General features: G+C 42.3%; 1 protein-coding gene across 12 annotated transcripts in view; it reads right to left on the bottom strand.

Moving 5' to 3' along the window:
- Nucleotides 1–23728, bottom strand: part of SEC24B (SEC24 homolog B, COPII coat complex component) — a 91551-nt gene extending 67823 nt beyond the window's left edge. For 7 of the 12 annotated variants that reach the window (XM_059662098.1, XM_059662108.1, XM_059662124.1 and 4 more), the window contains exon 1: nt 23397–23726. In XM_059662098.1, coding sequence (XP_059518081.1) covers nt 23397–23517 — 121 coding nt within the window. In that variant the 5' untranslated portion in view covers nt 23518–23726. Of the gene's footprint in view, nt 1–3141; nt 3222–23396 lie in introns of all 12 variants that reach the window. The other 5 variants (XM_059662152.1, XM_059662156.1, XM_059662172.1 and 2 more) reach the window with 3 other exon arrangements.
- Nucleotides 23729–24051: the final 323 nt, after the last annotated feature.

Genomic DNA, 24051 nt, shown 5'->3' with positions numbered 1-24051 from the left:
GAAGGGAGAGTAACAGTGATGTGTTAGAGCAGCGGTTCTCAACCTGTGGGTTGCGACACCTTTGGGGGTCAAACGACCCTTTCACGGGGGTCGCCTAAGACCACTGGAAAACACATATATAATTACATATTGTTTTGTGATTAAAGCATACTATGCATTAATTATGTTTAATTTGTAACAATGAAATTGAGGGTCACCACAACATGAGGAACTGTTCTAAAGGATTGCGGCATTAGGAAGGTTGAGAACCACTTAGTTAGAGAAACATCGGTGGGCTGCCTCATATACATGCCCCTACTGTGGATCAAACTCACAACCTCTGCATATGGGATAATGGTCCAACCAACCAAGCCACACCAGCCAGGGCTTTTAAAATTGACCATTATTGCCAAATATCTCTCCAAAAAGATCTATAAATTTACACCTCCCATCAATAATGCTTAAGAATGTCTCATCTTCCCAACACTGAGTGGCATTTTAATCTTTGCCAGTTAGATAAATAAAAAAAAATTTTTGTTTGCAGTACTTAACTTTTCAGTGATGCTGAGAATCTTCTCAAATATTTCTTAGCCATTTAAATATCTTCCTGTTATTTGCCCTTTTCCAAAGTGTTATGTTTTCCTTATGATTTATGAATGCTCTTGCATACTAAGAAAATAACCTTTTATTTTATGTGCTGTATATATTTTCCCTCAGGTTACTGTTTATCTTTTGACTTAATTCATGGTATCTTTTGCTATAGTATCTCGACTATTATGTAGTAAAATTGTGTTTGATAAATTTTTTTGATAATATGTTTTTATTGATTTTTAGAGAGAAAGGAAGAAAGAGGAAGAGACAAACATCGATGAGAGAGAAACATTGATGAACGGCCTCCTGTACATCCCCTACTGGGGATCTGCCCACAACGCAGGTTATGTGCCCAGACTGGGAATAGAACTGGTGACCCCTTGGTTTATGGGTCAACACTCAACCACTGAAGCAAACTGGCCAGGCTGCTTGATAAATTTTTAAATCATTCTTAGAGTGGAACCTTCCCAACCTATATATTAAAAAAAGCCAGGGTCTGTAACACCCAAAACAATTGAAGAGACAACCAAACGCCAGGCTGCACACGCAGCAGGTTCGGGTGGGCAGGGACTGGCAAGCAGGCTGAACTGCTGACCCCTCGGGTAGAGAGAGAGGCGGGGCTAATCAGCAGCTGCCGCGGCTGCTGGCAAGACCCGGAAAGAGAAGTAGGGTCAGATCCGCAGCCTCTGTGGCAGCTGCTAATCAGTCCTTGCCTCTCTCTTTCTCCCCGGGCCTCGCCAGCAGCCATGCCTCCCTCTCTCTATCCGAGAGGTCAGCAGTTCGGCCCGCACACCAGCAGCCTGGGGCAGCTGCTGATCAGCCCCACCTCTCTAATCAGACCCGGAGATAGGCCCGGAGATGCTGACTGGCATAGGAACCAACCAATCAGAACCAAATTTGGGTGAAGTGCGAGGAGCCAATGGGTACCTAAAAGGCGGAGCTTTAGCTGCTGACTGGCATAGAAACCAACCAATCAGAACCTAATCTGGGTGAACTGCGAAGGCAGATCCTAAGGTGGGGGCTGAGGAGGAGTTTTAAGGGCAACAGCTGTTTGGTGTAAGGTGTAAGAAAGCAGTTCAATGTCTTAATGACCAGTTTGGCAGTATAGTGCATATGGCTGGCTATCAGTTCAGATATAGGGATTGTGTACTTTTGTCTGCCAAGAGCATCTCCTTCTCTTGAAAAAGGCTTTCTGCCCCCCCCCCCCATTTAAGCAATCCTATCATATATAATCTATCTATACTACTAAAAGGGTAATATGCTAATTAGACCGGGTCGACCGGCCATCTTCCGGACGTCTGACTTCCTTCCGGACAAAACCAGGGAGGTGAAGGGCTGAGGCAGAGACAGTTAGGGGCGATCAGGCCGGCAGGGGAGGGTAGCTGGGGGTGACCAGGCCAGCAGGGGAGAGCCATTGGGGCGGAGATCAGGCCAGCAGGCAAGGGCCGTTGGGGCGAGACCAGGCCGGCAGGGGAGGGCCATTGGGGGTGAGATCAGGCCAGCAGGGGAGGGCAGTTAGGGGTGATAAGGCAGACAGAGGCAGTTAGGGGCAATCAGGCAGGCAAGCAGAGAGGTTAGGGGCGATCAGGCAGGCAGGCAAGCGAGCGATTAGGGGCCAGCGGGATCCTAATCGGGCCTGAACCAGCAGTCGGACATCCCCCAAGGGGTCCCTAATTGTAGAGGGTGCAGGCTGGGCTGAGGGACACCCCCCCCCTCCCTGTGCATGAATTTTGTGCACTGGGCCACTAGTAGTATTATAAAACTATATACCTATGCTTTCCTCTGATGCTTTTAATACTTTCACTTTAATATTTTTTAATCTTAGATCACCATAGAAGGCATTTATTTTATCACTAGAGGCCCAGTGCATGAAATTCAAGCATGGGTAGGGTCCCTAGTGGCCGCCGGCTGGGGCCTCCCTTCATTCCATGCCACCCCCTGGTGGTCAGTGCACGTAATAGTGAGCGATCGAACTCCCAGTCGGTCAAACTCCCAAGGGAACATTTTGCATATTAGGCATATATATATGCCTAATATATATATATATATATATATATATATATAATTAAAATTAACATTAATCATTTCATGAATTTTGTTAATAGTCTATTATTAAACATTTTCACTATGGCACTCACTATTCTAAATGTGTGCTCTCTCTCTACACACACACACACACACATTTCTTTTTCTTTCACACACATTTCTTTAATCCTCCTCACAGCCTCTAGAAGTAAACAGTATCATTATACTCACTCTATAAATAAGATAAATGAGGCACAGATATTAAGCCATTTAGTAATCACAATCACAGAAAGTAACGGGGCTGGGATTTGAATCAAGTATCTGGCTTAAGTCCATACTTTTAAACAATGATCTGTGGCTCCTCACTACACTAAATCCGGCTGGCTTTTTTTAGCCTGGCCAGTTGTCCCAAACAATAGAATTCTAGCCTCGGTTCCAACTAAGGGCAAACTTTATCCTAGAATCAAATTTTACAATCTTGTGATAACACTTTGGGATAATTGTAAACAATGGATAATTGGATAAATTCAAATTGATTTTACTTACTCCTTTTTGATATTTTAATGAGACTTCCAGACAATTTAAAATTACACATGCAGCTTGCATTAAATTCCTACTGAATGCTGCTATAAAACAGGAAAATATAAAGAGAAAAGGAGAATTAATAACAGTGTCCAACCTAGGCCCACTAATTATATAAACATTTAAAGGTATTACCAAATTTCATTAATGCTCCTAATTTCTAAGGGATAATAACTGGCTTTCTAGGATAATTTAGATGTAGGTCTTTGTTTTCAAAATGGCTCTGCAACATATATGAAAAGACATCTGGTACCTTAATAACTTCTAAAATGGATAGCAACAAATGTTATAATGAAGAGAATAAGTTAGTTACATATATGGATAGTCAAATTTTTGAAAAATAATTCTAGAGTCATTTTCTTGATAAGAGAACCAAGATGGCGGCATAGGTTAACGCCGGAGTTTGCTGCTTTGAACAACTACTTCAAAAGTGAAACTAAAAGACGGAACGGACATCACGCAGGACCACAGGAACGCTGGCTGAGTGGAAGTCCTACAACTAGGAGGAAAGAGAAACGCACACGGACACTCAGAGGAGGCGCAGTGCTGAAGTCAAATTCTGAGGTGCGGAGTGCGCGGAGCGGGCTGGCGGCGGAGGGCGCGGTTGGCGTTTTCAATCGGGAGGGAGTCGCAGACTCTGAGCTCCAGATACAGGCGAGTCTTTAGGGACCCAGACTCAAACGGGAGAAGCGGGACTGTCTGGCTTCGGTCAGAGCGAGTGCAGCTTTCTCTCCGAGCTTTGCAGCGGGTGCTGGGACTCAGAGAGGCAGAGCCCCTGGGGACAGGACTGAGAGCCGCCATAACAGCTCTCTCCGGCCCACGCTGTTGATCCTGTTCGACCCGCCCTGCCCAAGCCCTGCACAGAGGCATTTGCCGGATAGCCTCAGGCAAAGGCTAGATTAGCACCTCCCTAGAGGACAGAAGTTCTCTCACTGCTGACACAGCTGATTCTCATAGCCACTTGGCCTGGAGGTCAAACCCTCCCTGGTATTAGCTACAACAATCAAGGTTTAACTATAAGACTGCGAACAAAGACCACTAGGGGGTGCACCAAGGAAGCATAACAAAATGCGGAGACAAAGAAACAGGACAAAATTGTCAATGGAGAATATTGAGTTCAGAACCACACTTTTAAGGTCTCTCAAGAACTGTTTAGAAGCTGCCGATAAACTTAATGAGATCTACACGAAAACTAATGAGACCCTCGATGTTATGTTGGGGAACCAACTAGAAATTAAGCATACACGGACTGAAATAATGAATATTATACAGACTCCCGACAGCAGACCAGAGGAGCGCCAGAATCAAGTCAATGATTTGAAATGCGAGGAAGCAAAAAACACCCAACCGGAAAAGCAAAATGAAAAAAGAATCCAAAAATGCGAGGATAGTGTAAGGAGCCTCTGGGACAGCTTCAAGCGTACCAACATCAGAATTATAGGGGTGCCAGAAGATGAGAGAGAGCAAGATATTGAAAACCTATTTGAAGAAATAATGACAGAAAACTTCCCCCACCTGGTGAAAGAAACGGACTTACAGGTCCAAGAAGCGCGGAGAACCCCAAACAAAAGGAATCCAAAGAGGACCACACCAAGACACATCATAATTAAAATGCCAAGAGCAAAAGATAAAGAGAGAATCTTAAAAACAGCAAGAGAAAGAAACTCAGTTACCTACAAGGGAATACCCATAGGACTGTCAGCTGATTTCTCAACAGAAGCTTTGCAGGCCAGAAGGGAGTGGCAAGAAATATTCAAAGTGATGAATACCAAGAACCTACAACCAAGATTACTTTATCCAGCAAAGCTATCATTCAGAACTGAAGGTCAGATAAAGAGCTTCACAGATAAGGAAAAGCTAAAGGAGTTCATCACCACCAAACCAGGATTATATGAAATGCTGAAAGGTATCCTTTAAGAAGAGGAAGAGGAAGAAAAAGGTAAAGATACAAATTATGAACAACAAATATGCATCTATCAACAAGTGAATCTAAGAATCAAGTGAATAAATAATCTGATGAACAGAATGAACTGGTGATTATAATAGAATCAGGGACATAGAAAGGGAATGGACTGACTATTCTTGGGGGGGGAAGGGGTGTGGGAGATGCAGGAAGAGACTGGACAAAAATCGTGCACCTATGGATGAGGACAGTGGGTGGGGAGTGAGGGCGGAGGGTGGGGCGGGAAATGGGAGGAGGGGAGATATGGGGGGGGAAAAAGAGGAACAAATGTAATAATCTGAACAATAAAGATTTAATTAAAAAAAAAGAAAAATAATTCTAGAAGTATTTTTCTTATTACAAAGGTGATGTATAAACGTTGCTAAAAGATTTACAGAAAATGATGAAATAAACATTAACTGTGATTAACAGTTTGATGTATGTCTACCCAATATTTTATTTTTGCATATAACTGCCTAATTTAGTTAAACAAAAGTGGGCTTATAATGAACATTTACATTATTTCTTTATTTAGCATGACTTGAATATCTCTCCGTTATCATTTTAAATGTCTGAGTAGTATTCCAGTACATGGACTTATCATATTTAAATAAATTCTCTATTACTTGACCACTGGTTGTTTTCAATTTCTTAAAAAACATTAAGCCACATGATGATAAATATTTCTGTAGGTAAATCTGTGTTCATTTACTTTACTTTGCTAAAAGCAATTTCTTATCAGTTACAATTGTTGGGTCAGGTCCTAGTTGGCAACCTAATTGTGAAAACACAGGAGAGTCACCAGATGCCCAGAATAAAAGACAGGCAGAAAAGAGAGAGAGAGAGAGAGAGAGAGAGAGAGAGAGAGAGAGAGAGAGAGAGAGAGAAAGAAAGAAAGAAAGAAAGAAAGAAAGAAAGAAAGAAAGAAAGAAAGAAAGAAAGAAAGAGAGGGAGGGAAGGAGGGAGGGAAGGAGGAAAGGAAGGAAGGAAGGAAGGAAGGAAGGAAGGAAGGAAGGAAGGAAGGAAGGAAGGAAGGAAGGAAGGAAGGAAGGAAGGAGAAAGAAAAGAAAAGAACAGACTAGAGCAGTGATGGCGAACCTATGACACGTGTGTCAGAGGTGACAGGCAAACTCATTTTTTTGGTTGATTTTTCTTTGTTAAATGGCATTTAAATATATAAAATATCAAAAATATAAGTCTTTGTTTTACTATGGTTGCAAATATCAAAAAATTTCTATATGTGACACAGCACCAGAGAGTTAAGTTAGGGTTTTTCAAAATGCTGATACGCCGAGCTCAAAAGGTTCGCCATCACTGAACTACAGAATCAGAGTGGGCCCAGAAGTTGAATTTAACACTCAAATGCTTCAAAGTAGCTATTATAATATGTTCAAAAAAGGGGAAAAAACACATGTTCAAAGAATTGAAAAAAAGACAGTAAATGAACAGATAGTATCAACAGAGAAATGAAAACTATTTTAAAAATGGAAACTGTAATAAATGTTAGAGGGCCTCAACAGCATGTCAGAGAAAGAATCAATGAGCTGAAGATTGATCAATAAAATGATCCACTTAAGAAAACAGAAAGAAAATGACTGAAGAAAAATAAAACTTAAGAGGCCAGTGGGACAATAAGAAACACTCTAACATACATGTAGTCAGAAGGGTTAAACAGTGGCCTCCCAAAAGATAATCTCTACTTCCCAATCCCTAAAACTCATAAAAATGATTTTATATGAAAAAGAGTGAGCATTACTTTATATGAGAAAGAACGTAAGTGAAGGGTCTTGAGAGGAGGAGCTTCTCCTGAATTATCTGAACGGGCCCTAAATGCAATCACATGTATCCTTATAAGACACATAGAAGACAATGTGAAGATGAAGCAGACAAGGAACAGATTCTCCCCTAGAGTCTACAGAGAAAGTGTGGCCCTGCCAACACCTTAATTTCAGGCTCCTAGTCTCCAGAACTGGGAGAGAATAAATTACTGTTGCTTTAAGCCACCATGGTTGTGGTCATTTTTTGCAACAGCCATAGGAAACTAATACAGTAAGGATATTGAACAGCAATTCTCAAAGTGTATTATATAGAACCTTGGCATTACCAAAAACTCTTGGGAGATCTGTAGGTAAAAACTATTAAACACCTTTTTTTTAAAAAAATATATTTTATTGATTTTTTTACAGAGAAGAAGGGAGAGGGATAGAGTTAGAAACATCGAAGAGAAAGAAACATCAGCTGCCTCCTGCACACCTCCTACTGGGGATGTGCCCGCAACCAAGGTACATGCCCTTGACCGGTCTCGAACCTGGGACCCTTGAGTCCGCAGGCTGATGCTCTATCCACTGAGCCAAACTGGTTAGGGCTAAACACCTTTTTTAATAGTGCCAAATTGTATTTGACTTTTTCACTGTGTTGACATTTGTACTAATGGTATAAAAGCAATGATGGGTAACATGCTAGCCCTATGGCAGAAATGGAAGCAGTGACACTACTCATAGCTTAAAAAAAAAAAAAAAAAAAAAAAAAAAAGCCAGTTTCACATAAGAATACCATAAATAAAGCAGTAAAAATTATTAATTATATTAAATCTCAACCCTGGAATATAGATCATTTTTCATATTCTCTGTGATAAAAATGTTGTGATAAATATAAGGCAACTCTATCACATACTAAAGTTTAGAGATTATCTTGAGATAAAGCACTTGTTCAACTTAGCTGTAAGCTTCTTCATGAAATACTATTATCATATGAAGAAAATATTAGCAAGTAGAATCTAGCAATATGTAAAAAGTAAAATACATCATGACCAAATTGTGTTTATTCCAGTCTCAACATTTGAAAATATATTCAACACAATTCACCATTATGAACAGACTAAAGAAGAAAACCAAATTCACCACTCCTATTCAACAACGTTCAAGATGTACTAGCTACTTCAGTCAGGCAAGAAAAAGAAATAAATGGCATACAGATTAGGAAGGAAGAAACAAATTGTCTTCATTTACAGAATTAAATGACTGTATAGTAAATTCCAAAGAATCTACAAAAGAAATGGCAGAGACTAAAAGTAAGCTAACGAAGTCACAAGATACAAGGTCAATATACATAAGTCAAGTTCACTTCCTAAAACCAATAATGAGCAAATGGGATTTAAAATTAAGCAAGTAATACTATTATAATGGCATACAAAAAAGTAGTAGTTAAACTATAAACCTAATGAAATATGTGAAGGGTCTATACGCAGAAAACCATAAAACTCTGATAAAAGAAATCAAGATTTAACTAAATGAAATGAAACAGTAGATTTGTGGACTGGAAGACTTGATTTTAATCTTTAGATTCAATGACAGCCCAATAAAAATATATATCAACAAACTGATTCTAAAATTTCTATGAAAAGGTGAAGGTACTAAAACAAAACACACACTAATCAAGCGTGTCTAAAAATAGACCCACAAAAACAGCCAAATTATTTTTGACAAAGGTGCAAAGGCAATTCAATGGAGGAAAGATTGTCTTTTCAATAAATGGTGCTAAAATAACCCATATACAAAAAAATAAACCTCAACATATACCTCAGACCTTAAACAAAAAAATTAAGTAAAAATGAATCATAGATCTTAATGTAAAACTTCTAGAATATCTGGGTAAATACAGGTTTGGCAATAAGTTCTTACCTATGACACTAAAAACATGGTCAGTTACAGAAAATACTGAGAAGTGAACTTTATCAAATTAAAAACCTTTGCTCTGTGAGAAGCACTAGGAGAATTAAAAGATAAGCTATGGAATGGCTCAGTGGTTGAGCGTCCACCTATGAACCAGGTCTCAGTTCAATTCTTTGTCTGGGCACATGCCTGGGTTGTGGACTCGATCTCCATTGGGAGGGTGCGCAGGAGGCGGCCAATTAATGATTCTCTCTCATCCGTGATGTTTCTTTTCTTTTTTGAAAATATATTTTTATTGGTTTTAGAGAGGAAGGGAGAGGGGGAGAGAGAGATAGAAACATCAATGCGAGAGAATCATTGATTGTCTGCCTCCTGCATGTCCCACACTGGGGATCCAGCCCACAACCTGGGCATGTGCCCTGACCAGGAATCGAACAGTGACCTCCTGGTTCATAGGTTGATGCTCAACCATTGAGCCACATCAGCCAGGCCATCACTGATGTTCCTATCTCTCTCTCCCTCTCCCTTTCTCTCTGAAATCAATAAAAACACATATATTTTTAAAAGAATATGCCACAGTCTAGGAGAAAATTCCTGCAAATCACATATCCAATAAAGGAAGTAAGAAAACAGACAACTCACTCAACCACAAATTGTTGAGAGATCTGAACAGATCACCACTAAGGGGAAAAAAAAAAAAAATCACCACTAAGGAAGATATATAAGTTGCAAATAAACCTGTTATGAAGGAAATGCAAATTAAAACCACAGTGAGATACATCTACACACCCATTAGAATGATTAAAATAAAAAATATTGGGTTATAATCCAAAGACTAAAATAAATATCCATGAGTCCATAATACTATAAATGATTGAATAGATTTTACAATGGAAGAAAAGGGACAAATCTTCCTTAAAGAGAAATCGCAAACAATAATAAAAGAAAGAATGAGGAAAAGAAATATCTCCATTAGAATTCCACATTGATAATTACTATAGACAGAAGCCACTGAAAAAAATAATAAAATTAGTGGGAAAATATTTAAAGACAAACAGGATAGTAACTTCAAACTTTCTCCCCAAGAATATTTATTAATAATAAATACTGGCAACAATGTGGTGCAAAAGAACTTTCATTCATTGTTAGAGGGAATGCAAAATAGCACAGGCACCTTGGAAAATAGTTTGGCAGTTTTTTGTAAAGTTAAACATACACTTACTATTTGACCCTGCACTCCTACATATTTAAAGTATGAAAATTTGTATTCACACACACACATACACACAAAAACATTATATGAATGTTTACAGAAGCTTTATTCACAATCACACAAAAAACTGCAAACAACCAAAATATTCAACAACAGAGAAACAGATAAGTAACCCTATAAATACATACAATAAAATACTACATAGCTATAAAAGGGAACAGACAATTGATTCATGCATGGATAAATGTAGCTAAGTAAAAAAAAAGCAGACCCAAAAGACTACATATTTTGTGGTTCCATTTATATAGCATTCTGGGAAAGGTAGAATGACAGGGATGGAAAACAGAGCAATAGTTGCTAGGGTTGGTGGAGAAGAGGGTGGATGACTATAAGGGCATTAGATAAGGACTTTTTTATGGTGCTGAAACTGCTCTACATGGTACTGTAGTAGTAGATATTTGTTGAATGCATTTGCCAAAACCCATAGACCTATTTACACTACAAAGAATAAATGCAAATTTTTACTTGCAAATTTTTAGCAATCAGGTTTTCAAGAAAATCTAGGATGGACTGCAGACTGTGATAAATCAGTATGATAACCTACTTGAAAGATATTTAAGTAAAATACATACATGTAGAAGACATATAATTAAAAATATGTTTACATATGTGAGTTAGTATACACACACACACACACACACACACACACAAATATACACATTTATCTCCTAGCTGTCTGCTGAGAAAGCATAGAAGCAGGACACCCCAAGCAATAAGCACATCCAGGGCACAGTTCTTGGTTTCTAAATATCATTCTCCAACAAAAGGAAGTAGGACTCCTTGGACAAAGACCTAATTTTAGTGCTAATGTAGGGCATGTGTAAGATGGAGAATCTTTTAGTGCCAGAAAGTAAAGAAGTGCTCAAAAACCAAAAGAATGGAGGCAAAATTACACAGAAGCCAACCTGATAAAGTTCCCGATGGTCAGAGATGTAACAATTGAGTAACAACATAAATAATGATAGTATTGAGTTATAATCCAAAGACTAAAATAAATATCCATGAGTCCATGATAATATAAATGAATGAATAGATTTTATAATGAAGAATAGGGACAAATCTCCCTTACAGAGACATCACAAATAATAAATGTAGAAAGAATGAGGAAAAGAAAAATCACCATTAGAATTCCGCATTAATAATTACTATAGGCCCTAGCCGGTTTGGCTCAGTGGATAGAGCGTCAGCCTGTGGACTGAGGGGTCCCAGGTTCGGTTCCGGCCAAGGGCATGTACCTTGGTTGCAGGCACATCCCCAGTAGGGGGTGTGCAGGAGGCAGCTGATCGATGTTTCTCTCTCATCTATGTTTCTAACTCTCTATCCTTCTCCCTCCTCTCTGTGAAAAGTCAATAAAATATATTTTAAAAAAAAATTACTATAGACAGGAGCCACTGAAAAAATAGTAAAATTAGTGGGAAAATATTTAAAGACAAACAAGATAGTAACTTCAAAGTTTCTCCCCAAGAATATTTATTAATAACTGTGGTGATTTTAACATATGTCCACAAATTATTTGATACACTCCACTCTAGGAAGTGGAGTTTAATTCCTTTTCTGTTAAATGCAGAATGGAGTTAAGTGAGTTTGCCCTAACAAATACAACAGGAAAGAGAAAAAAAATAGTAACTCTACAGTGGGGGAACTTGGATGGCAGTCCCTACTATGGCCTGAATGAGTCACCTCAAAATCTTTTTTTAAAGCTCAATTTCCCGTTTGCTGGTATTAAGAGGTAGAGCCTTTGGAGGAGTAATAAGGTTTAAGTCAGGTCATAAGGGTAGGATCCTCAAGATGGACTTAGCAGCCTTATAAAAGAAGAAGGGATCTATTTCCCTCACAAGTATGAACCAAGGAAAAGCAATTATGAGCACACACAGAGAGAAAGCGATCATCTGCAAGACAGGAAGAAGGTCCTCACCAGAACCCAACCATGTTGGCATCCTGACCTTGGACTTCCAGTCTCCAAAAATGTCTATGGTGTAGGCCACCCAATTTATGGTATTTCATCATAGCCACCCAAGTTAACTAGGACATCGCCCTGGTCAAGCACCCTTGGCTAACATAATAATAAAACAAGTTGATATGATGTGATAAGGAGGACACTTCATCTCTGTGGTATTCTTCCTAAAAATTCATAACCCCAATGTCATCATAAAAAAGGATCAGCAAGCCCAAAGTGAGGGACTGTCGACAAAGTAACTAACTAGTAAGTACTGTCAGGTCCTAAAAAACAAAAAAGACTAAGAAACTGTCATAGACCAGAGGAGATTAAGAAGCCATGACAACTAAATGCAATATGACAGCCTGAATTAGATCCAGGAATAGGGGGGGAAAAAACTGGATGTAAACTCAGGAAGTGAAAAACTTGGGTCATTTGCTCTCAGTTCTATCCTGTCCCTAAGGCTCAGCAGAATGCCTAGCTCACGGGAACCATTATTATATTTTGAAAAAGAAGCCTAATAAATAATCATCAAATAATTTGACACCAGGCATTTACCTCATCACAATGTATCAATAAGGACTATATATAAAACTTAAAACAGAAAAAAAACCACAAAACTTTAAGAGCTTCCATTATGTAGTTATTTATACCTTAATATAAAAGTCTGTGTTTTTTTTAACTTGGCGTTTACTCTCTTCAAGTATAAAAAAAAAACGAAACGAAAGCAAAGAAAAAATATCTACTCTTTTATATCTAAGGTGTTTTGATACTGCCACTTGAAAAAAAAAATCTTACCAAGTATATTAGTTTCCAGCTGCTATTGTGACAAATTACCACAAATGTAAGGACTTAAAACAACATAAATTTATTCTATTACAGTCCTGGAGGTCAGAATGCCAAAATTGGTTTCACTGGGCTAAGGTCAAGGTATCATGAGCAGAGCTGGTTTCTTTTAAGGCTCTGAGGAGAGAACCCATTTCCTTGCCTTTTTCAGCTTCTAGTAGCCACCTGCATTCCTGAGCTTATGGCCCTGTCTTCAAAGAAATTCACTCCAACCTCTGTTCCTGTGGTCGCATTACTTTCTCTGCAGGCTGGCTGACTCCTCTGGTTTCCCTCTGATAAGGACTGTTGTGATTTTATCAGGCCCACCAGATTCAGGATAATCTCCCAGCTCTAAATCAAAGCTGCAAAGGTTTCAGAGATTAGAATGGGGACATAGGTGAGGGAGGAATTATTCAATCTACCACACCACGGTCAATGGCAGGTCAAAACTAAATTATGGGAGGGGAACCAAGATGGCGGCATAGGTAAAAACCTGAAATTGCTGCCTCGCACAACCACTTCAAAACTACAACTAAAAGACAAAACGGACATCATCCAGAACCACAGGAAGGCAGGCTGAGTGGAAATTCTACAACTAGAGGAAAGAGAAAAGTGCACTGAGTCCGGTAGGAGGTGCAGAGGTATGGAAGTGTGGAGGTAGGGAGGCGTGTACGAAAGGGCTGGCAGCTGGGTACGCTGCTGTCTTTTTCAAGCTGTTGTCTTTTTCAATCGGGAGGGAGATACAAGCTCCCGATTGCTCTGAACTCCAGTTCCAGGCAAGAATCTGGGGACTCAGACTCATACAGAGAGAAACTGGACTGTCTGGCATTGGGCCGGAATGTGAGGGCGGCTTTCTCGCAGAGGTGCTTGCAGCATTCATTGTTCCTGCACGGGGCCACGGGACACAGAGACTAAGGGACCTATCTGGGGCAGGGCCAATGGGCAATCATTGCTGTTTGCACCGCCCAGTGATTCCCTGAGACCCCGCCCCACCCAATTCACAAGCCCAATCAAACTCTCTGCAGAGACTTTTGCATATGAATGGCCTGGCCTTTCTCTGCCTAAATACCTGTCAAGCTGCAGCTGGGTCAGAGAACCCCAGAGCTTCCAAAAGAAGGCCTAAGGCTCCTCAGAAGCCTGCATTGCTTCCCAGCTGCGCCTCATCTTGACACCTCCAAACCCCAAACAAAGAGGAGGAATCCGGCCCTAACTGGTTTGGCTCAGTGGATAGAGCGTCAGCCTGTGGACTGAAAGGTCCCAGGTTTGATTCCGGTCAGGAGCGTGTACCTTAGTTGCGGGCACATCCCCAGTAGGAGGTGTGCAGGAGGCAGCTGATCGATGTTTCTCTCTCATCGATGTTTCTAACTCTCTATCCCTCTCCCTTCCTCTCTGTAAAAAATCAATAAAATACTTAAAAAAAAAAAAAAAGGAGGAATTTGTAGATCTCTCTGTAACTCCTGCTGGGTGGCCTCAGGCAGTGGCTGACTTTGCACCTCCTTGGAGATCAAAGAGCCAGTGTACCCAGTGGTCAGAGTGAGCCCATCCAGATTACAACTCTTCACATCCATAAGAGACACACTCAGGGGGCAGACTCAGAAGCAAGTCCTGCCCCATAAGGGTGCCTCCAGAACAGAAGTTCTCCCATTGTAGACACAACTGGTCCTCACAGCCAACTGGCCTCAGGTAATTAGGAAGGCTGAGCCACTGGGCCCTATAGGACACCTAGCACACAAAGCCACTCTATCAACACAGGGAAGCAGCCAAAATGCGGAGAAAAAGAAACAGGTCACAAATGACAGAAATGGACGAAAGCAAACTACTGGGTATAGAGTTGAAAACCACAGTTATAAGGTTTTTCAAGAATTTTCTAGAAACCGCCGAGATATTTAGTGAGACCCTCCATAACCAGTATTATATGAAATGCTGAAAGGTATTCTTTAAGAAGAGGAAGAAGAAGAAAAAGGTAAAGATAAAAATTATGAACAACAAATACATATCTATCAACAAGTGAATCTAAAAATCAAGTGAATAAAAAATCTGATGAACAGAATAAACTGGTGAATATAATAGAATCAGGGGCATAGAAAGGGAGTGGACTGACAATTCTCGGGGGGGGAGGGGTGTGAGGGTGCGGGAAGAGACTGGACAAAAATCGTACACCTATGGATGAGGACAGTGGGGGTGGTAAGGATGGGGGGTGGGAATCGAGTGGAGGGGGGGAAAAAAGAGGAACAACTGTAATAATTTTTTTTAAGATTAAAAAAAACTAAATTATGACTTCATATCAGTGAAAGATGCAACTTTAAAATTGCATCAATTCTATGATGCACCACAATTTCAGAGGTAAAAGTGTGAAAAAGTCTTAGAATCAATGAAGTAATTTAATCATTGCATCATAACAGTCCAACAGTGTCTCACAAAAAAGCATCAACAAATGAATCTCTGAAAAAACAGAAAGTCATGATATATACAATTGCTGAAAGAATTTTAAATTCGTAGCTTCAAGTGAGGTAATGTCTGTATAAAAAGGGGAAATAGATTATTCAAATGCATCTACTCACTGGTACCAATCTGACTTGAGAAGTAAACAAAAACTTTTTAACAAGTAGTCTATATACCTTTTCAATGGAGCTGCTTGGCTGGTCAGCCTAACTGATATCACTATATACCAGCTAGAAACTAACCTCTGATTTCCTATAAGCACGATGTCCTCCTTGGTGAGACTAAATCATCATAAGATCTACCTAAAGTTATATCTACCTCAGTAACATAATCTTCCAAAGACTCTATTTCTACCAAAGGAAAATGAACTCTATTCCTGCTTTAAGAAAACCTGAAATGAATACCAAAATTTACAAAGAAAGTATTTTATGGACCATCTAGGCACTGTACTAGCACAACAATTAATCATAGGCTTTCTTTAAATAAATGAGCTTCCTAACTCCCACCACGTTACAGAGATGCAACATTTTATTTTTAATATATTTTATTGGTTTTTTACAGAGTGGAAGGGAGAGGGATAGAGAGTTAGAAACATTGATGAGAGAGAAGCATCGATCAGCTGCCTCCTGCACATCTCCTACTGGGGATGTGCGCGCAACCAAGGTACATGCCCTTGACCGGAATTAAACCTGGGACCTTTTCAGTCTGCAGGCCGACGCTCTATCCACTGAGCCAAACTGGTTAGGGCAAGATGCAACATTTTAAATATCAAGAATACCTGTTTCATTACATTTTTCCTAAATCAAATTTCAATACTTTTTTTAAAAAGTCAGATTAAGGGTTTTCATTATCTTCAAAAGAATATCAAGGTCAGCAAAGTACAAACTCTACTCTATATTTGGAGAAGTAGAATCAGGTCTAAGAATGTAATTTATTCATCATGAACTACCAAGAAGTAGGTCAATATTTAGCTGGTATGCATTTTAACAATAATCCTTGGCAAAATATTAAATACTTCTGAACCAGTTGGTAAACAGTAGGCCGTGACTGATCCTGCTTCTCTGTTATGCTCCATGATGGCCCCTTGCCCCAGACCCCTATAACTTCCTAATGATGCAGGAACCAAAGGACTAATGCTTGGCATATTACAAGCTGACAGAATCCTGCTCTAGAGTAAGGGCTGGTATTCATTCAGTAGTCAGTACAGGTAGTACTGATTATTGAATATTTTGAAATATAATACCCCTGCCAATAAAGTATCAATAATATATTGCTAAAGCACAGATTTTTTTTACAAACATAAAAAAGATGCATTCACACACACACACACACACACACACACACACACACACACACAAGAAACCTGCAATTAGAAACCCTAGGGATTTAAAAATGGGGAGTCCCAATTCTTTCCGATGAAAGGCTAATATTTACAAAGTAACTGTCCCACTCACTGTTGGCAGACAGAGCCTACACACATACCTGTGCAACCATTTGGATAAAATCTCACACTGCATTTTATATAGTTTTTCCTACAATAACTATATGCCAGGGATAATACTACTTGCTTTTCTATATATAACTTTATATAATTCTCATAACAATACTGTGAAGTATTGCTATTGTCATTTTACAGACAAATGAGGGGCATGAAAGCTCACTCATTCATACAAATTCAAGTAGTTGGTAAGTAGTGAAGAAGCCAAGCACTGCAGGTTCCAAAGCCCATTTCACAATGCCTATTTCTCAGACATGCTACAAAAAACAAGCGAGTTACGACTTGGCCACTGGCTAGGCAAGGCCTTTTACTACTTCCTCTCTCCTCCCTGCTTCATTCTGCTTTTGCTCAGTTCCTAATATCAGCAGCGTTTGGCACACAATTTTTAAAAACTTGAAACTGATCCAACCCCCTTCCAGTAAGCCCGCGAGCTGAGGTAGATGGCCTATTAAAGAAAACCTCCCAGGCCGAAACCGGTTTGGCTCAGTGGATAGAGCGTAGGCCTGCGGACTGAAAGGTCCCAGGTTCGATTCCGGTCAAGGGCATGTACCTGGGTTGCGGGCACAGCTGATCGATGTTTCTCTCTCATCGATATTTCTAACTCTCTATCTCTCTCCCTTCTTCTCTGTAAAAAATCAATAATTTATATATATATATAAAGAAAACCTCCCAGGAGTGAATTAGTGGGAGGGAAGCAGGGCTGGACAGTGTTAAGAAAATAACAAAAAAACTAAAATAGTGACTAAGTCTTAAATACAAAAAAGGAGTAGGGAGAGGTGGCCCTACATAATCCTTTCCGTGGCCAGTCTTCAAAAGCAATAATAAATATGAAGCCAAGTACACTTGCTCAATTGACTGCCTATTGTATGCTGCTACTGGGAATATGATGAGGAAAACTCACAGTTTCTGCCATGGGAAGAATTTATACCCTAGTGCTCTGAAGGAAAATGAATTAAGGGACTCTAATTTGCCAAGCACCTCATTTTGCTAAGCACCAGGTACTTTAATTTCTCTGGGCTGAATCAAAGCCTACAACCTTTTCACTAGCCCACACTTGCTGACAATCCTGAGTGTGCTTAGCCTACTGGAAACAAATAGCTTCCCCAGGGCTGAATATAGGGTGACTTGCCCTAACACAGCAGTCATGACTGTGAAGATACTCTCATTTCTAGGAAAGGCCCTTGAAGACTGACTCAAAATCTGTTCTATTTCAATGCTTTTAGGATCTAACACTTCAGGGTTTATAGATGAACTAGAGGCCCGATGCATGAAATTCATCCAAGGGCTTGGCCCTCCTCCCCAACCCCCGCTGCAGCTGCCTCTGCCTCACCACGTCACCCCCCCTTAGCCTCCCCCCTTCATCTGGAAGGTCATCTGGTCAATTAGAATATTACACTTTTATTATTATAGATTAGAAAGATCAGCTAGCTGAAATACTGGGATCAATAGCAATGAATATGGTTTACAAAAATTATTACAGATATAATCTCAGAAACCTGAGAGGGAAGAGGTGAAGTGGAAATGAAAAGACACTGCAAATACGTATAGCAATAGACAAAAAAAAAAAATTAAACTTAGAAGGAAATTATATATCCAGATAGTTACACAATCATGGCAATATCTTTAAGGAAGGACCCAATGCTCTCCGGAGCTGTGAAGGAAGACTAGAAACCTGAGACACAGATGCCTCTCTGATCAAAAGGAACTGACTTCAGACACACTAGGCAGATTTATATCATTTTAAATTTTGCATGTGCTCTCAAAGTTGAAGGGTGTCCTATAACTGAACAGATAGTGTTACAAAGTGAATGGGATGCTTACTTATATGTTCCATAATGAATTCGAACAATTCCCATTATTATCTCATGTTTCTTTCATTATTGACAATTAAAATGATAAAACTGCCAGTATCATTCTTGGAAAAGGCATATAGAGGGAAGAAAACACATTTTCATTTGGAAATGAGCACCACTTGCTTCCTAACATAGAATAAAACAGCGGTGGTGGGGGAGAGAGGATGGGAGCGGGCTGGAATAGGTTAATGGGGGAAAAAAAATAGGACCTATGTAATACTTTCAACAATAAAAAAAAAAGTTTATAGTTTACAAACAAACAAAAAATCAGCGTGATTTATTGTTAAATCTGGATGTCCTACTACCCAAAAAAAAAATTGTTTTAAAAGACCTCTATCAATTCAATCGGGAAAAATGTTGGCGTTACACCAGGATATCATTACCAGGATATTATGTCACTCAATCATCCCTTGTTTGAGGACCCCAGCTTTTGAAGGGATCTCAAAATGCACAGTAAACATTGAAAAAATATTCAACTAATACTTCATATGGAAAGACAAATAATTCTAAAGACCCATATTTTGCTCAATTAAAGAACTAAAGTATAGAAATACAACTCTAAGAAAGAAAGTTTAAGAGAAATATTTCATAGATTCAAAGAAGTCAACTTTTATCTTTAAATGGGAAAAGCATGTTAACAGTTAAACCTGGAAAACAAGTTATAATGAAATCTCAATGTCAAAGTTCTAAAAGGAAACTAAGAATTCATAGAAAGCCCTAGCTGGGTGGCTCAGTTGGTTGGAGCGTCTTCCCTTACACCAAAAGGTGGCAGGTTTAATTCCAGTCAGTTGCAGGTATGGGAGGCAACTGATCGATGTTTTAAAGTCGGATAACTTGTGAAGTGCTCTCTAGGTAACATTCCAGTTTTACAATTGTTTTCTATGATGCTTCATACTCATACTTCGGACCTATTTGTTTTTCACCATATCTGGAATTCCACAGAGATATATTAAAAGGCAAACTAGTTTATATAGGGCAAAGAATAAATCACAAACACAAATGACTGCTTAATCGTAATTGATAGATGCCAATACTATGTAGCAAAAACTACTTTTTTTCTAAGACTAGCAAACAAAACCAAAACAGATTTGATCTCGTTATTTCTCTGCTTAAACTTTCTTCCACAATTAACTACAACCTAAAACTGACCCTAGTTCATTATCTTAACTTCTAAATTCCTTAGCACGACATCTAAGGTCTTTCTGCAACCTGGCCCTTTTAAAGTATTCTTTTCAATTCCAATGCCTTGGGTTTTCCCTACCACCCAGCACCCTTTTTGCTTTTTAAAAAATATATATATTTCTATTGATTTCAAAGAGGAAGGGAGAGGGAGAGAGAGAGGGAGGGGGGGGAGAGAGAGAGGGAGGGAGGGAGGGAGGAAGGAAGGAAGGAAGGAAGGAAGGAAGGAAGGAAGGAAGGAAGGAAGGAAGGAAAGAAGGAAGGAAAGAAGGAAGGAAGATCAATGATGAGAAAGAACCATTGATCGGCTGCCTCCTGCACGCCCCACACTGGGATCCAGCCCACAACCTGGGCATGTGCCCTGACCAGGAATCAAACTGTGACCTGGTTCCCAGGTTGCTGCTCAGCCACTGAGCCAAGCTGGCTGGGCCCTTTTTGGTTCTTTTTTTTTTTTTTTTTTTAATTTATTTTTAATGCTTTCAGAGAAAGGGAGAGGGAGAGAGGGATGGAAACATCAACTATGAGAGAATCATTGATCGGCTGCCTCCTGCACGCCCCCTACTGGAAATCGAGCTCATAACCTGGCATGTGCCCTTGGCTGTAATCAACCTGGGAATGAGCAGGCTAATGCTCTATCCACTGAGCCAAACCAGCTAGGGCCCTTTTCACTTCTTGACTGTTTGGTTTCTAAATATGCCTTGCATTCTTTTCCTTCTTTTTTATTCATTTTTTTAGAGATAGGAAGGGGGGAGAGGGAGGAAGGGAGAGAGGGAGAGAAGGAGAAGGAGGGAGGGAGGGGGGGGGAGAGAGAGAGAGAGAGAGAGAGAGAGAGAGAGAGAGAGAGAGAGAGAGAGAAACCAATGTGCAATTAGCCGCCTCCCCTACTAGAGCCCACTGGGAATTGAATCCACACCTGGGTATGTGGGTATGTGCCCTAACCAGAAATAGAACCTGCCACGTTATGGTGTGCAGGATGACACTCCAACCAACTGAGCAACACTGACCAGGCCTAAACATGCCTTGCACTTTCATACTTCCAGACTTCTGTTCATGCTGTAACCTCTCCATGGACATTGCCCTCCTACCCGAACCCATTAAATCCCTCAAGGTCATAACCAAGTTGAATGTTACCAAAATAAAGGCAGAGAGTTTTTCCTATCTACCAGGCTCATCTTGAGTACTCAACTGGTAAACAGGCAAAAATATTGAAATGAATTGATTATCTGCTTAAAGGAATGATTATAAACAGCAGAAATCAAGCATCATCTATATTTGACTTCTCTATATATGAACTGATTTGGTCTTACAGATTTAACATCCTAATTACAACTGATATTCTGGCATCCCTTGAGCATTCATAAAAATTTTAAGGTTAAGGTAAATATCTGCTACAAAAATATTGTTCATTATGCCCTGGCCAGTTTGGCTCAGTGGATAGAGTCAGCCCATGGACTGAAGGGTCCAGGGTGCGATTCCGGTCAAGGGCACATACCTTGGTTGCAGGCTCTATCCCTGGCCCTGGTCCGGGCATTTGCTAGAGACAACCAATCAATATATCTCTCTCAGACAGATGTTTCTCTCTGTGTCTCTCCCCCTCCCTTCCACTCTCTCTGAAAAATAAATAAATATAAATAATTTTAAAAGTTGTTCATTAGGACAATAATGCATATTTAGAATATCAAGAAAAGACACAATCCTTGGATCACATGGGTTTACACTAGTCTAAAACACCTGGGATCTCTTTTTAAATTATCGTGTTCCAATTCCTTCATACACAAAACTGTTTGAAAAACAAAACAAGAATTTATAGTAAATTCAAAAGAAGAAAAAAATGCTCATCAATGTCTTTATGTATGTTGCAGAGAGCAGTACAAAACCTACAATACTATTTACATTCAAACCCATTAAACAACTAAGGGAGGTAAAAAGTGCAATAATAAGTATGGCTGATCCAATAGATATTAAAGCTAAACCATCACTTCTGACTTATGAAAAAAACTCAACCTCTAATTCCCAGGATAAACGATAAAGCATCTGTTGCAAAAATTAGATGTTGGCTGAACTGATTTAAAAAGCCCAGCAAGCACTGGCCAGTGTGGCTTAGTTGGTTGGAATGTCCTCCCACTCCCATACACCAAACAGTTGAGGGCTCCACATCCCTAATCAGGGCACATCTGGAAGCCAACCATCACTGTTCCTCTCTCTCAAATCAATAAGCCTGTTCTTCGGTGAGGATTTTTAAAAAGCCCAGTAAAGCCCTAGCTGGTTTGGCTCAGTGGATAGAGCGTCAGTCTGCGGACTGAAGGGTCCCAGGTTCCATTCTGGCCAAGGGCACATGCCCGGGTTGCGGGCTCCATCCCCAGTAGGGGGCGTGCAGGAGGCAGCCAATCAATGATTCTCTCTCATCATTGATGTTTCTATCTCTCTCTCCCTCTCTAAAATCAATAAAATATATTTTTAAAAAATAATAAATAAATAAAAAGTAAAAAAGCCCGGTAAATTTTCACTAACAACCTGGATAAAATAGGTCGGCCTGACCATCGTTTGCAGAGCACCAGTGCAGTGTTGTTCTTTTGCAAACACAGGACAGACACCTTTCTAAAGTTTCCAGTCACTCACTTGGGGGGTTCTCTTCTGAAATATTACCAAATCCAGGAGAGGGAGTCGCGCCCTCCCCGGCCGCATCCACGAACGTCCCAAACCTCCAGACGAGGGAGCGGACACCCCGGGGATGCCCATTCTCGGCTCGCACCGCCCGCGTCCTCGGCTCGCACCGCCCGCGTCCTCGCGTCCTCACCGGCCACGGCGCTAGGAGTTTGAGAGCGGCGTTCCCGCTGCGCCGCTGCTGCCTGGACCGAGGCCGAGGCCGGCCCCCAGCAGGGCCGGCCCTGAACGCCCCTCAGTTTCTCAGAGTGAGGCTGGGGGACACGCACCCCATCTACAGGCCTTCGTGTGCCCCCAGCTGCCACCTGTTCCCTTTCAAACACGACGACGACGAGCGCACCCCAACCTCCGGAGCGGCAGCCGCGGCGGCAGCCACACATCTCGATGCCGAACTGGGTCAGGGTTACAGTTACACTTGGGGTGCATATTTGCACCCCTTTGTCCACAAAACTTGAGCGCTAACTTCAGCTCCCTCCGAGGCGGCGTGCTCGCCGGGCCGCAGAAATCAGTTTCCCCGAGTCGGGAAGGGCCCAGTGCCCCGCTCGGAGGCTCCCCCACCCCGGTCTCCCCGAGACCCCGCACTCGCGGCCTAGGCCCCACGCCGGACTCACGGGCAGGGGTCGCTCGGGGCGACTCCCCGCGCCCGGGGGGGGGGGGAGTAGGGGGGATCGGAGGGATGGAGGCCCGCGCCGGCTCCCCCAGGCCCCCGGCGGTTTCGGGCCTAGGGTCACACTGCGTACACAGCCCCGCCCGGCTTTCCAGGCGGCCCCCTCGCCGCGCAGGGCGCCTCTCCGCCCCGCCGCCCGCCGCCCCCCACGCCGCAGGCGCGATCCCCGAGGTCCCCCCGCCCCGGCCCGCCCCACCCCGGGCGACCGCCCCGGCCGCGCAGGCCGCCCCGCCGGCCTAGGCCCCGCGCTCCCCCGAACCCCCGCTCACCGTTCTGCTGGCGCGGCGCCGGGCCCGGGCCCGCGGCGGCTCCGGAGGCAGCGGCCCCCCCAAGTCTGGGCTGCATGCGGGCGCTGGCGGCGCGCTGGGGGGACCCGGCGGGGGCCGACATGACGGCGCGGTGGCGGCGGCGGCGGCTCCGCGGCGGGGAGGTGGGCGGAGGGAAGGGAGGGCGGGGCCGGGAGCGGGAGGAAGAGGAAGGAACGTGCCGGCGTCACCGAGGGAGTCGCCCGGGACTGCGGCTGGGGCCGCGCTCCGCCGCCGAGACGAGCGAGCCGCCGCGGGAGCCGGGACCCTGGCCCGCCCGCCCGAGCGCCAAGCCGCGGGGTTCCCACCCCGGCGGCTCCCGGTGTCGCCGGCCTCGCCCCGCCCTCCCCCCGCCACGCCCCCTGCTGGCCGGAGCGGCGAGCCCACGCCCGAGGCGGGGCGGCCGGGCCTGGCCTCACTGCAGCCCAGGACTCGGCCCAGGGGGCCTTCGGGCGCGCCCCATGGTTTGGGGGGGCGGGGGGCGGAGGCTGGAACGCCGGCCTGGCCGGGGCCGCGGTGCCCACAGGCGATCCGACAGCTGCGGGGCGACGTCGGAGCCCAGACCGGGCTGACCCCATCCACCCTTCCTCCGAAAGCCGTGCAGGGTTGAGAAACACAA

The sequence above is a fragment of the Myotis daubentonii genome, chromosome 1 (genome assembly GCF_963259705.1).
Source record: "Myotis daubentonii chromosome 1, mMyoDau2.1, whole genome shotgun sequence".
Taxonomy (NCBI): domain Eukaryota; kingdom Metazoa; phylum Chordata; class Mammalia; order Chiroptera; family Vespertilionidae; genus Myotis; species Myotis daubentonii.
Note: the sequence above shows the minus strand (reverse complement) of the source record. Positions and strands in the feature narration are given on the sequence as shown.